At 45.9% G+C, this 15,487-nt stretch overlaps 1 protein-coding gene across 2 annotated transcripts in view; it reads left to right on the forward strand.

Annotated features, from left to right (window-relative positions):
- The window catches only part of SIRT2 (sirtuin 2), a 52,744-nt gene that overhangs the window by 5,630 nt on the left and 31,627 nt on the right, over positions 1-15,487 (forward strand). For both annotated transcript variants that reach the window (XM_040423850.1, XM_040423851.1), the window contains exons 2-5: positions 636-682; positions 855-894; positions 10,821-10,931; positions 12,069-12,110. In XM_040423850.1, coding sequence (XP_040279784.1) covers positions 636-682; positions 855-894; positions 10,821-10,931; positions 12,069-12,110 — 240 coding nt within the window. The remainder of the gene's footprint in view (positions 1-635; positions 683-854; positions 895-10,820; positions 10,932-12,068; positions 12,111-15,487) is intronic.

Genomic DNA, 15,487 nt, shown 5'->3' on the forward strand with positions numbered 1-15,487 from the left:
TCCCTTTAACTTCAGAGTTTACACTTTGATTGGCGCTCAACATGACCAGCCTTTAGAAATTGTTATGCCGCACTCATTTACTAATGTGTTTTATGAGGTTAAATGGGTATTCCCATCGTAGACAATGGGGGCATATCGCTGGGACCCGCACCTATATCGAGAACGGAGCAGGGAGCGCTGTGGCTGGAGAAACCCAGATTTCCCGGTGTCCGTCCACCGCCAAGCGCTAATCCCCGCCTCTCCCATAGAAGTGAATAGGAGTGTGTGCCCATGCTCCCATTCATTTCTGTGGGGCAGACGGCAATAGCTGAGCTATTTTTGGCGGCCCCATAGAAATTAATGGAAGGCGTCTCTGCGCATGCGCAATGTGCTCTCCTTCACTTTTGGGGCTCTGTTCTTGATGTAGGTGCGGGTCCCAGCGGTGGGACCCGCTTCTATAAGACAATTGGGGGCATATCCTAGCGATATGCCCCCATTGTCTGAGATGAGAAAACCCCTTTAAATGGAAAGTTGTGCTTTTACTGGGGAGCAAAAGGACATTTTTTGTAATTAAAATTTACAAAAAGTGCATTTAAGAGGCTGGACCTTCTTCATGCTCATAAACAATTTACTAACATTATTATTTCTGGGCTTAGAAGCTAAAGAAGCCAAGGAGCCTCCCACCACGTTGGAAGATTCGGAGGTAAATAGTTTCCTTCATTGACCAGTTTATACATTGATTACATCTATTCTTCCTGTATTGTTCCTGGAACCCCTTATTTTGGCTAAAGATGACATTTCGGCCTAAATAACCTATAGCTATTATGTATTTTGCTGTTCTGATGGAAATGTGATTAATTCTATTTCTTTTCTAGGAATCGGACTCCAGTGAAGAAAACAGCAGTGCTTCAGAAAGTAAGAGATTGGTGTGACAAATAAAAAAATGAACACCCCTTTATTATGTCCTATAACTCTTCACACCCTAATATTCTATGGTACTTACAGTGGCCATGCACACTAGATAAATGTTGGCCAAATCTGGCCAGTTTTGGGGAGACAAGCTGATCGTTTAATGTGTATGTGGGCATCTCGACTCTTCGACGGCAAATGTTGGTGGAAATAAGGGTTGGCCGTAGAGCTGGGCTATTTAACTTAAATATTAAAATTTCTTTCCAACTTAAAGTAGTATTCTAGGATTTTACTGTTGACGGCATATTCCCAGGATAGACTATCAATATCTGATTGGCACAGACACCCCTACTGTTCACCTGTTTCTTTGTAGCTCTGGCACCGGGAGTCGGCGCAGGAACCACACAGTTCCACTCACTGTGTAGTGGGAAGAGCTTGTAACTGCGCCACTGCTCTCATTCACTTCAGTGGGAGCAGCACTGCAGTTTCCAGCTCCATCTACTACACGGTGCTACTGCAGAAAAGCTGATTTTCACCAGTTAGCTACCAGCAGCACGTCACCTCTGAAGCCAGTCTCTGGCTGCAGCAGAGCATGTGATCGTGCCCATGTAGCATAGGAAGAAAACAGTGTGGGGACCGTAGACATGGAGAACTGAAGCGGAGGGGAGAAGGTAAGTATGAATGCTTAGCTTAGTAGGACAGGCTGCTGACACATGGTAAAATGGCATTATTACCGGAGAACCCCCTTGGGGCATCACTTTCTGAGGGGGGCACTCAAGGCAGACCCAGGTATGCGGACCTTTACAAAAGACACTTGAGTACCCTTGTCCTCGTCTAAGGGTTAAGGAGGGCTGTATATATTTCTTGCCATTGTCATGAGAAGAATAATCTTGCTTATCATAGGCTGTCCTTGAGCCTGCATATGCTTGTTTTCCTGAGATTATAGGAGACTCAATTTGTCAGACGACAAAAAACACAGAAGTACATTAGAGTAGGTAGGGTGGGACAGATCCAATGAGCTCCTAAAGGGGTATTCCCATCTTTGACAATGGGGGCATATCGCTAGGATATGCCTCCATTGTTTGATAGGTGTGGGTCCCACCGCTGGGACCAGCACCTATATCGAAAACTGAGCGGGGAGCGCTGTGGCTGGAGGACCCCAGATTTCCCGGGGTCTGTCCACCAGCAAGCGCTAATCCCCGCTTCTCCCATAGAAATGAATGGGAGCGGCCCATGCTCCCTTTAATTTCTATGGGGCAGACGGCAATTGCCGAGCCAGCGCTCGGCTATTTTCGGCAGCCCCATAGAAATGAATGGAGGGCGGCTGCGCATGCGCAGTGCTCTCTCCTTCCCTTTCGAGGCTCCGTTCTTGATATAGGTGCGGGTCCCAGAGCACCTATAAGACAATGGGGGCATATCCTAGCAATATGCCCCCATTGTCTGAGATGAGAAAACCCCTTTAAATCATCGAGCCAATGAGCCCACAAATGTACAGCCACCATACAAAATAATCTATATATATAAAGAAGGATGTATATGTGTGTATGTATGTATGTTCTGCGATCACTCAAAAACGCAACCATCAATTTCAACGAAACTTGGTATACACATCCCTTGCTACCTGGAAAGAAATCTTGTGGGGGGTCATAAGCCCCTACACGGCAGCTGCATGGAGTTTGTATGCTCCAACTGTTTTTGCTACACACATATTGCTCTGTAACTCAAAAACTCATCGATCAATTTCTACTAAACTTGGTACACATATCACTTACTATCTGGGAAAGAATACTGTGGAGGTAACATGCCGGTACACAATGAGTTTCTGTCTGTCCCGACGTCTGTCTGTCTGTTTTTTATGCGCGACCAAACGACTGGACCGATCTTCACCAAATTTGGAAAAAAGGTACATCAGGTGTCCAGGAAGGTTTTAGACCGGGTCTCAGCTCTCTAGGACGTACCGTTCCTGAGATATTCCCAAAAAATGACCTGCATTAGCCAATACAAGCCTGCAAGTCTTTCTCTTCATATCCCAACTGACATACACATGGCCACATGTGCCTTATCAGCCAATAGAAGCTCTGTTGAGGATGGGTTGAAATATATGCATATATATGTATGTGTGTTTTTATATATATATATATATATATATATATATATATGCATGCGAACACGTGCGTGCATGTATGATATACATACATACATAGATAGGCACATTATGGGATGATGTGCGCAGATGTGCCCAACATCTGCGCACATCTGTCCTTAAGATTCCACAGAGGGCTCATTGTGGCCCCTGTGGGGAATACATGTGCCCCCTTATACATCATGTGCCCCCTTATACATCATGTGCCCCCTTATACATCATGTGCCCCCTTATACATCATGTGCCTCCTTATACATGTGCCCCCTTATAAATTAGAGTCCTCTTATAGTCCATAGGCCCCATTTGATGTCCCCTGATTCACCTGAAACCAGAGGTATCAGTGTGAATGTGCCCCTAGCATTCACACTGATGCCATCTGGTTAATTGCATCAGAATGACCGGACAAGAGTCCGGTCATCCTGCATGCTTCAAAGAACTCTAATTCAACAGAATCGGAGTCCTTTGTAGTAATTATCTCCAGCGCTGCTGGAGATAATTATGCATGATAGAAGGAAGGGAGAAACCTCCCCTCCTTCTATTATGCGCATTCCGGCAGCGCGATTACCATCGCGCTGCCTGGAATGCAAAGTGCTACAGGCGGGATATCAAAGGCTTCTCCCGCCTGTCAGAAAGTGGCGCGGCCCGATGCGCTCGTGCGGGGACGCGTGGGCAGGCGCAGTGATGTCATCACACTGCGCCGGCCCACGGAGCCCGCGCACCACAGTACGAGCAGCTGGAGGGCTGAGTATAACCCCCCCCCTATACCACCAACGATTCATGCCCCTGAATTAACCCTCCCTATACCACCAAAGATTTAACCCTCCCTATACCACCAACCCCTACACATTCCCCTGCTATCCCACCAACATATCCCTCTGATTTACCCCTACTTGCCCTATCCCACCAACCATACCCCTATCCCACCAACGCACTCCTACTTGCCTTATTACCCCTATACCCTATCCCAACAATCCCCAGCAATTAACCCCTTGACCACCTATCCCCTACCCTAACCCTGCAGGAGCATCCCTGCTCCCTATTCTGTGTTAACCCCTGCTGTACCCCTGTAACCCTGTGTCTGTGGCCTGCATTTACCCTTGCAGCGCCACCGTTAACCCTTCGTTCATAGGGATAGTTTAGAGCCAGGTGGGGGGGGGGGGGGGGGGCTGCTATTGTGTGTATGTGTGTGTGTATTAGTTAGTTTGTGGGTGGAACTTGGGATTGAACAGTGTATTTAGTGCTGTAATATTGGTGTTGTATTGTGTATATTGTGTACTGTAATAGATAATAAATATCTTGTATTATTTGTATTATACCTACTGTGTAACGTGTGATTATTGGCGGTAGCTAGCTCAGTTAGGCGCTTGCAGCTAGTTTAGCGGGTAGTGTGAAGCAAAGGAATAGTGTGTTATTAATATAAAGGTATAAATAGGCGGAGTCGTCGGTAGACGGCTCCTCCTATTTATGAATATTAATTATTGATATTTGCACAAATATTGGTAATTAATATTCCCCCTTTACAAGCTCGCAGGCCCTTAGTCTCCACATACTCACAGTTTTACTCCAGGTTTCCATAACAACCCAGCCATTTTTCTTCACTGCTGTAGGTCAGCTTTAGGCTAGGGCTACATAACGACATGTGTCGTGCGACACATAGGGCACAACTACACTGCGACATTGATGTCGCACGACAATTTTTATAATGATAATCTATGGTGTTGCACTGCGACATGCTGTGACTGTGACTCAACAGTCACAGAAAAATCCATCTTGGATGGATTTTTTGCGACTGTCGTGTCGCAGTTGCAGCATGTCGCAGTGCAACACCATAGATTATCATTATAAAAATTGTTGCGCGACACATGTCGTCGTGTAGCCCTAGCCTTAAAGGGGCAGGGCGCTGTGGAGGTCACTGTTAAGGGGGCAGGGGCCACTATTAAAAGGGCAGCTGCTGTGGAGCTCACTGTTAAAGGGGCGAGCACTGTGGAGGTCACTGTTAAAGGGGCGGGCACTGCGGAGGTCACTCTTAAGGGGGCAGGGTACTGTGAGGTCACTGTTAAGGGAGCGGGGTACTGTGGAGGTCACTGTTAAGGGAACGGGGTACTGTGGCAGTCACTGTTAAAGGGACGGGTGCTGTGAAAGTCTCTGTTAAGGGGGCAGGGAACAGTGAAGGTCACAGATAAGGGGACAGTCCCCTATGGAGGTCAGGGTTAAGGGGCGGGGTACTGTGGAGGTCACTGTTAAGGGGGTGGACCCCTGAGGAGGTCACTGTCAAGGGAGTGGGGTGCTGTGAAACTCACTGTTAAAGAGGTGGGCTGCTGTGAAGGTCAAAGTTAAGGGGATAGGCTGCTGTGGAGATCCCATTTTAATGAGGCGGGGCACTGTGAGGGGGGTCAGTGTTAAGGGTTGGGGGCTGTGGAGTTAACTGTTAAGGGGTCCGGGTGCTGTAGAGGTCACTGTTATGGGGGATACTGTCGATATGTTTTAATGACACACACAAACATTGAATGAAATAGATGAAATATACACGTGCGAAGCCGGGTCCTTCTGCTAGTAAGAAAATAAAATTTTCCCTTGTCAGAGAAAGAAAAGTGTGACGATGTAAGGTCCACTATGCAAAAAAATATATAATCCATATAAATCTCTAGTAAATAGTAATAGTAAAGACTGCATGTATCTAACATTCAGTGCATTTAGAAAGTCTTCAGACACTTTTTTTCACATTTTGTGTTGCACCTGTGGTATATTCAGGTGATAGAACATTATTTGTAAAGAAACAGTCCTGTCTATATAAGGCCTCTTGCACACACACTTTTTTTTTTTTCCGTTTACATTCCGTTTTTTGCGTTCCATATACGGAACTATTCATTTCAATGGGTCCGCAAAAAATAAACTGAATGTACTCCGTATGCATTCCGTTTCTGTATTTCCGTTTTTCCGTTCCGTTCAAAGATAGAACATATCCTATTATTGTCCGCATAACGAACAAGGATAGTACTGTTCTATCAGGGGCCAGCTGTTCCGTTCCGCAAAAAACGGAATGCACACGGACTTCATCCGTATTTTTTGCGGATCTGTTTTTTGCGGACCACAAAATACTGAAAAAGCCATACGATCGTGTGCAAGAGGCCTAAGACCTCACAACTGAATGCATATAAGAGCAAAAACCAAGCAATGAGGAGGAAAGAACTAACTGTAGAGAGACAGGACTGTGTGAAGGCACAGATCTGGTGAAGGGTACAAAACAAATGTCTGCTGTGCTAAAAGTTTCCTATTTCTCGCTCGTATCTTTAGAGGACACAGAAGACCATGGGTATAGCTGCTGCCACTAGGAGGCGACACTAAGCAAAAAAGTGTTAGCTCCTCCTTTCAGCTATACCCCTCCTGCAGACACTGAGTTAATCAGTTTTAGCTTAGTGTCTGTAGAAGGCAGACCTGTTTTCCTGCAGGTCTGCCAAAGATTTTTTTTTTTCAATCGGACTACAGGCGGCCTCCACCCACCGGTTTTCCCCACACTTGAGGGGGGGAGACCAGTGGTTCCTCAAGCCTGCTTCTCATTCCCCACCTCTGGAAGACAAGGAGGAACAGTGGATCTCAAAGTGGATACTGTACAGCCTGTCGCATTATCCTCCTTTTTATAGGCGGAGTACTTGCACTACCTCTGGATACTGTACAGCCTGTAGCATTGCTCTCCTTCATAGGCGGAGTACTTGCACTACCTCTGGTTACTGTACAGCCTGTAGAATTACCCTCCTTCATAGGTGGAGTACTTGCACTACCACTGGATACTGTACAGCCAGTAGCATTATCATCCTTCCTTAGGTGCAGTAATTCCACTTCCACTGGATACTGTACAGCTTAAGGTATTACCCTCTTTTATTGGATGGAGTACTTGCACTACCACTGGATACTGTACAGCCTGTAGCATTACCCTCCTTCCTTAGGCGGAGTATTTGCTCTACCACTGGATCCTATTCATTCTGTATCATTGCTCTTTTTTCATAGGAATGATATTTGCACATGGGACCCTATACATCCGGTAGCAAGGCCTCTTTCCATAGGCGGAGTATTTACTTCACCACTGGATACTGTACAGCCTGTCACATTACTCTTTTTTTATAGGTGGTATACTAGCAATACCACTGGATATTGTACGTCCTATACCATTACCCTCCTTCCATAGGCGGAGTATTGGCACTACCACTGGATCATATATTCCCGGTAGCATTGCCCTCCTTCCATAGTGGGTGTATTTACACTTCCATTGGGTACTGTACATTCTGTAAGATTATTCTCATTCCATAGAGTAATTGCGCTACCACTGGTTCCTTTGCAGACTGTAGCATTACTCTCCTTCCTTAGGCGCAGTAATTGCACTTCCACCAGAGACCATATGTTCTGTCGCATTACCCCTTCCGCAGGAGTAATTGCACTAATCCTGGTTATCTTCTGTCTGGTTGGATTTCCACCTTCTATTGGTGGACTAGTTGCACCACAATTGCATATTGTAGATCCTGTTGCATTACCCTCCTTCTATTGACGGAGTAGTTGCACAACCAGTAGTGCCTGCACTACCAGTGGACCCTGTACATCTGTCGGTTTTCCCTCTTTCCGTCAGCGGAGTAACTCCAATATCACTGGAAATTGTTTATCCTGTTACATTATCCGTCTTTCTTAGGTGGAGATGGGTACCACACCTGCATACTGTAAGATCCTGTAGCATTACCCTCCTTCCATCGGCGGGTTAGTTCCACAACCAGTGGTACTTGTTCTTCCAGTGGATACTGTACATCTTGTTGGGCTCCACTCTTTCCATAGGCAGAGTATTCCCACTACCTCTGGAATCTTCTGCCCTATCGCATTATCACCTTGTTGCATTCCATCCCGTTCCGAGGGTGGTCTCCTTGCTAGACACAATCGCCTTGCCAACCCCCCCCCCCCCCCCCCCCCCCCCGTCATAGGCGGTATTTTGGCACTACCACAGTGTGACTACTTTCACACTATCCTTTTCCTCAGGTAGTCATTGAACGGATTGGGGTCGGGTGCCTGCGTGGCAGCCTCTGTCTTTCCAGAGTGTTGACCCATGACATGCCTCTCCTCGTGCCTTGAGTCCCCATGAGGAGCATTCTAATTTGTTGCTTTTCTTTGGCATGCTGGCGTCCACACTCCTTCAGTAGGTGGAACGTCTGCACAGGTTGCCAGTGTTCTTCCTTCCCCGGTGGAGTATTGCGCTACCAACAGTTCAGATTGGCTACTGCTGTTTGACCTCATTTTCAGGTGGAGTCTCCTCTCTGGAGAGGCCATGGGTGCTGGTATGGCCTCCCCCTATGAGCCATAGATTTTTGGGCTACTCCTGTTCCGTGTCTACTACAGTGTGACCCCTTCCCAGGTGGAGTTTTTGCGTTCTTCCTTCAAATGCCAACAGTCACTGGTTCTGGCTTACAGGATGCCTTGTCAGTGGGTGCGGCACCGGAGGTTCTTGCCGCATCCCCTTCCTCCATGTGGGGTATCGACCCTGGCATTTCATGCGGTTTTCTGCAACACATTTACCAGGCATGGTATGTATGGTGTACCTGAGGCGGTGGCTGATAGGTTCACTAATTCCTTATGGCGCTGGTCAAATGCTTATACCAAGCCATGCTACTGGTGATGGGTTTGCTCACTTCTGGCAGGCACTAGTGCGGCTTTCTGTACCTGGTATAACGTACCGGTTTCTTTGGTGCTGGTTTAGCGCCTTTTAGTTCCCTTCAGATGTCGTGCATTTCCTCTACTATCTGCTACGGTGACAGCATCAGTGTTCCCTCCTTGTGAAAGTTTGGGTATGCACTTATCCAGTTTGCTTGTGAGTTGTCTGCGCTGCTTCCCTCACCGGGTACGGTGGTCCTACTGTCCTTGTTGTCACCCCTTACACTAGTTCTCTACTGAACCGTTTCAGCCTCTTCTACATCTCCCCTTCCCCAAGGCGAGTAGTTGCACTTTCCCAGATACTGGGAACATAACAAAATGTGAAAAAGTGAAAGGCTCTGAAGACTTCCTGAATGCATTGTATACACAGTAGAAAACAAGTCACAAAGACATCATCATGACACACAGTAAGGATATAGTGCAAAAAATTTTAAAATGTGTATTGACCCTGGTCTGGGAGGTAAAATGTAGGCATATTATCACTGGTAAGGCAAAGTGGCATGGGGTGACGGGCAAAGTATTGCCATGCGCTGTGTTTGCCACTTTGATATGCCTAAATTTTTATGTTATTCTTGCAGTGTCACACTGATGTCTTTGTTATTTGTTTTATGCTTCATTGCTGTGTACTCTGGAAACTCAGGTGGGAATTTATCAAACCGGTGTAAAGTAGAACTGGCTTAGTTGCCCATAACAACCAATCAGATTCCACCTTTCATTTTTCAGAGCTCCTTTGGGAAATGAAAGGTGGAATCTGATTGGTTACTATGGGCAACTAAGCCAGGTTTCCTTTACACCAGTTTTGTTAAATCTTCTCCTCAGTCTTTCACTATTTAGGGAATTGCATTGCATGTTTTTTTTAATATTTATGTAGTCTTTTTACATGGAAAGTATTATGTCTAACTGACTGCTGTTCAGCTGACCGCACCAGCTGACGTTTCAAGCATGAGGAATTGAGGATGTGCCATCACAAATGTTGCGAGATGAGGTGTGGTGATAGCGGGAGACCTCAGCCTTCCCTTGGTTTGTATTCTATTTATCCTGACGCAGTAATGTTATCTGTGCAGCTTTACACCGAGCCTCATTTTACATCAGCATGTTCTAATGGTGTCTGTATTGATCCCATATCTTCTTCATAGACATCCATGTTTCTTACCAAAAGACAGTTGGACATAGTGAGGTCCTGTCCAGAGCATCAGATTGCTCTTTTCATTTTCTCATGGTTTTCAGCTTTTTAGCTATGATCAACTTCTCCACTTTTTCCCCGCTTTTGACAACTCTCAAATTTACGAATACCATCTAAAAGTAAGACAGCGTAAATGTAATCAGTCTTAAACTGGGCCATAGCTGATGCTGGATGATCAATGTGTCGCATCTTTAGGGCCCTTTCACACAGGCGAGAATTCCGCGCGGGTGCAATGCGTGAGGTTAACGCATTGCACCCGCACTGAATCCGGACACATTCACTTCAATGGGGCTGTGCAGATGAGTGGTGAAAATTGCAGAGTTTTTCATGCAACGCAGGCCCCATAGAAATGAATAGGTCTGCGTGAAAATTGCAAGCATCCGCAAGCAAGTATGGATGCGGTGCGATTTTCACGCATGGTTGCTAGGAGATAATAGGGATGAAAGCAACCCCGGACCCCATTAAAGTGTTTTCACTGTATTGTTTTCCCTTATAGCATGGTTATAATGGAAAATAATAGCAACTGACTGAAATTGCGTGCCTACTCGCACGGGTTTCCCGCAATGCACACGCGACGCATCCGGAGCAAATCTGGAACGCCCGTGTGAAAGAGGCCTTAGTCTTGTCTAGTCTAAGTTTTCTTCACTTATATTTTGGCTTTGTTTTACTCCAAAAATACACCAACATTTTTGAAGCATGGAGGTACATTAAGCCATGCCCCCTTTCCCTCAAAACCTTGTCGGACGAGGTGTAAAAAAGGTTAAAAAAGTGTCTAAAACACTTGATAAATGCAGGGCAAAGCATGTATGACAGTTTTTTGGCTCAAATTGCGCATAAAAAACGTGCAGATTTTCAATAGTAAATCTTCCCCACTGTCTCTTAGTTTGTTCCATATTTACCTTTTTATATATTGTTTTCCAGTGGATTTTCTACGTGATCTTTTCTCCCGGACACTGGGCTTAGGGACCCCAGAAAAAGTCCTCGATGAACTCAGCCTGGAAGGTGTAGGCAGGTTCCTGCTCAGTGGTAAATGTAAGTCAAGTCACATATACAACTTTATTGCATTAAAAATTGAAAATATTTTAAAAGTTATACGGCTCACATACAGAAGCACCACACGTAAGGCTCCATTCACACGTCTGCACATTCGTTCCGCATTTTGTGGAACGGAATTGCAGACCCATTCATTTCCGTTCCCGAAAAAAATAGAACATGTCCTATTCTTGTCCGCAATTGCGGACAAGAATAGGCATATTCTATAACTGCCGGCTATGTGCGGTCCGCAAAATGCGGAATGCACATTGCCGGTGTCCGTGTTTTGCGGATCCGAGAAACACACTACGGACGTGTGAATGGACCCTAATTGTGCTTTGGATACTCTTATATACTGAAGAGGAGTACTAGACTACCCCGACATCTCCCACATTATTACATCAGTTGTTGCAGTGTTTAGTATGGAAAAAATTGAACCTTAAAAGAACACCCCAGGCACGTCTGATACACAATATTATGCCTTGCGCAGGACCTTATGGTGGGGTGTGTGACACAGAGATTCTGTTTGGTATTCTTTGCATCGGTATTGCCCGGAGTCTTCCTTTAATACCTTATTCCTGGACTTGGATATTGATTGCTTATCCTAAGGCGTCCTGCACACGACCGTTCCGTTTTTTGCAGTCCGCAAACCGCGGATCCGCACAAAACGGAAATCCGCCTGTGTGCCTTCCACAATTTGCGGAACGGAACGGGCAGCCCATTGTAGAAATGCCTATTCTTGTCCGAAAAACTGACAAAAATAGGACATGCTATATTTTTTTTGCGGGGCCACGGAACGGTGCAACGGATGCGGACATCTTTTGCGGCCCTATTGCGGCTCGGATGCGGACCCGAACAACGGTCGTGTGCATTGGCCTCACTGTATTGGTTGGGGTTTGGCTCCTGGCACTTCAGGAGTTCCTTTCATTATTAATCATCCACAGCTCCATATGTTTGTCCCTTTCACTACCAAATGTGTGGGGCTGTGCCTGTTAAACGAAAAAGGGGATGCAACGCTACCTGGACCAGTTTGATCCTGATGAGCTATCTTGAGGATGGGTCATAGATGTCAAAGTACCAGAAAACCCTGTTAACTCTTTGCTTTTTATTTTCTAATCTCTGTGTTATATGTTGCAGGTAAGAATGTGGTATTTATGGTTGGAGCTGGGATCTCAACATGTGAGTATATTTTATTCTGTGTACTTCCCATTGTGCTTGCTAACATAATCGAGATTAACTCCCCACCAAAGAAAAAATGCTAAAGCTCCTCTGGTCACACAGTTGTCAGTATAGTTGAGTAAAAAGGAGAACCCAGTGCCTGTTTCCGTTTTTTCACTGCTAAGGCTGTATGTATTATGTCATGACCGTAAGGGGGAAATTTATCAAAAATCTCCTGCGCTGCCGGAGGATGCGACCAATTTACGATGAGGCGCAGGCCTCGTCATAAATAATGCGTGACTCCGGCAGTCTGGACGCCACCGAGAAATCTATTGCCGCTCTGAAAACATGTGCAAATGAAGATAAATCTGGCGAACCTGCTGGCCCCTCCTACTCTCCACCCTAACCACTCCCCTTTTTGCACTTTTTTCCCCACCACTTTTCTGGAGCAGGGAGATGATAAATCTGCCCCCTAAATGTTTGGTGGGGTGAGAATATTAGGGATATAGCTGAGATCTTAAAGTTTAGCTCTGGGTATCCTAATATCCTTAGCTTTGAAAAATATCATCTGATTTTATATTATAGGGGTGATAAGATTAATACTTGTATGTATAATCACCCCCAGCAGGTACTCCGGTCATTTGTCCACTCTGTGTCTTCAAAGCAATAGACACCTTTGATTTTTACATATTTTAGTGGTGACTTTGAGTTTACAAATTGCACTAAGTTTCATTCTGCCAGCTTAAAATAAATGTAGCAGAGCAATTGGAGCAGTGAATAGGGAGATCTGATACTGTATCATGTCTGATTTTGATTTTTTTTACATTAATCATGGGATAACCCCCTTTCAATACATAAAAAGATCGGGAAATAAGATAATGGGTCATGACACATAGTTGTCCATTCAAATTCAAGCTGAAGCCCCATGATATGGAATATTCACCTGTGCAAGTAGCAGTAGAAGCAATTTGTAGGTCTTAGGCCTCTTTCACACGGGCGTTGCGGGTGACGTGCGGGAAAAGATGCGGGTGCGTTGCGGGAAAATGCTAAATTTTTCCCCACGAGTGCAAAGCGTTTTAATGCGTTTTGCACGCGCGTGCGAAAAATCGGCATGTTTGGTGACCAGACCAGAACCTGGACTTCTTCACAGAAGTTCGGGTTTGGGTTAGGTGTTGTGTAGATTTTATTATTTTCCCTTATAACATGGTTATAAGGGAAAATAATAGCATTCTTAATACAGAATGCTTAGTAAAATAGGGATGTAGGGGTTAAATTTTCTTTTTACTCACCTCATCCACTTGTTCGCGCTGCCCGGCTCGTCTTCTGTCTTCTTCTTTGATGACCTGGGAGGAAAAGGACCTTTGGTGACGTCACTGCGCTCATCACATGGTCCATCACCATGGTGATGGATCATGTGATGGACCATGTGATGAGCGCAGTGACGTTACCAAAGGTCCTTTTCCTCCCAGGTCATCAAAGAAGAAGACAGAAGAGAAGCCGGGCTGCGCGAACAAGTGGATGAGGTGAGTTTAATTATTTTTAATTTTTTTTAACCCCTCCATCCCTATTTTACTTAGCATTCTGTATTAAGAATGTTATTATTTTCCCTTATAACCATGTTATAAGGGAAAATAATAATGATCGGGTCCCCATCCCAATCATCTCATAGCAACCATGCGTGAAAATCGCACCGTATCCGCACTTGCTTGCGGATGCTTGCGATTTTCACGCAGCTCCATTCACTTCTATGGGGCCTGCGTTGCGTGAAAAACACACAATATAGAGCATGCTGCGATTTTGTCACGACTGTGACTGATCCAGACAGGTCTGGGAGGAGAAGGTCGCAGCGACTTGCTACTCGCGATAGCTTGTGAGTTTGCTCCGTGGTTCAGGGTATGTCATCTGGGTTTTGCCTTGTGAACCTTTTTGTCCTGACTGGGAGTTTGTAGGCATCCTCCTCAGGTGAGTCCTGTCTGCCACTCCCAGCTACTATATTAGTTTCACTTTCACTTGCAGTCATTGCCAGATATAGTCCTTACTACCAGTGCTACTCTGACCTTGGAAGGAGATCGTTTGATGGTGTTGCTGTGGAGCTCTTGTCCGGCGTGGACTGTCGTGTTTGGGATCGCCTTCTCTGCTCGTGACTGGATAAGTCTATCACTGCTATAGATTGTTTGTTGCTGTCTTCCCCTGTTGTTTTCCTAGACGTGAGTGATGGTGACTAGCGCTCCCATCGGCCTTTCCCCAGTCCAGTCTAGTTAGGGCGACTGAGGGTTTTAGGCATCCTGCTCGCCGCACGGGTTCACACCCCGTCTAGGGTATCAGGGCAGACAGGTGCCAGCTGAGGGTTAGTCAGGGGTGGCCATTCTATTTCCCATCCGTAGATAAGGGTCCCCCTTCCCCTCCGTCTGGTGCGACACGACTGCTGCTGGGATAGCGGTCGTGACAGATTTTCACGCAACGCACAAGTGATGTGTGAAAGTCACCGCTCATGTGCACAGCCCCATAGAAATGAATGGGTCCGGATTTAGTGAGGGTGCAATGCGTTCACCTCATGCATTGCACCCGCGCGGAAAACTCGCCCGTGTGAAAGAGGCCTTACTGTCTTTATTTTTAGTAGTGTTGTGCCTATTTCAGTACAAACTTAGCTGGTGACTACTACCTCCTTGCATAGGGTTGTTGCGGGTATTGAAATTTCGATACCCAATCGATACTTTTGTCCCGGTATCGATACGATACTGGGATTTCCATTTTTTCGATACTGGGCTACACTGCTGTCTGCTGCGCAGTCTAGTATCTCTGAACATGAGCGCGCTGCTGTCGGCGCGCTCATGTTCCCTCAGCAGCACAGGGGAGAAGGAAGCAGTCTCTCCCTGCACCTGAGGGGTTAACTGCGGCACCTGAGGGGTTAACTGCCGCTGATCTGCTGCTAGTACCCGCCTCCTGTATTAAGGGGTAATTATCATTGGTGGCGCAGTGCGCCCTCCTCCCCCTTTCCCCTCCCCCCAACCTCCCAGTATTAAAATCATTGGTGGCAGTGGCCACAGGGTGCAGCGGCAGCTTCTGATCGGAGACCCAGCAGTGTAATCCTGGGGCTCCGATCGGTTACCATGTTATGGTAACATCCCTGATGCTGTGTGCACAGAGCAGCAGGGACAGTGTGAAGTCCTATTCACCCTGATAGAGTTCTATCAGGGTGAATAGGACAAGGGATGAAAAAAATCCCAGGTTCTGGCCCCTGAGGGGGGAAATAGTTATTAAATAAAAAGTGTAAAAAAAAATAAAAAATACCCACCAAAATATTAAATATAAATCACCCCCTTTCCCAATTTCACATATAAAATGTATAAACAATAAACATATTACATATCGCCATGTCAGAAAAGTCCAAACTATTA

This window comes from Bufo bufo, chromosome 3 (genome assembly GCF_905171765.1).
Source record: "Bufo bufo chromosome 3, aBufBuf1.1, whole genome shotgun sequence".
Classification (NCBI taxonomy): Eukaryota; Metazoa; Chordata; class Amphibia; order Anura; family Bufonidae; genus Bufo; species Bufo bufo.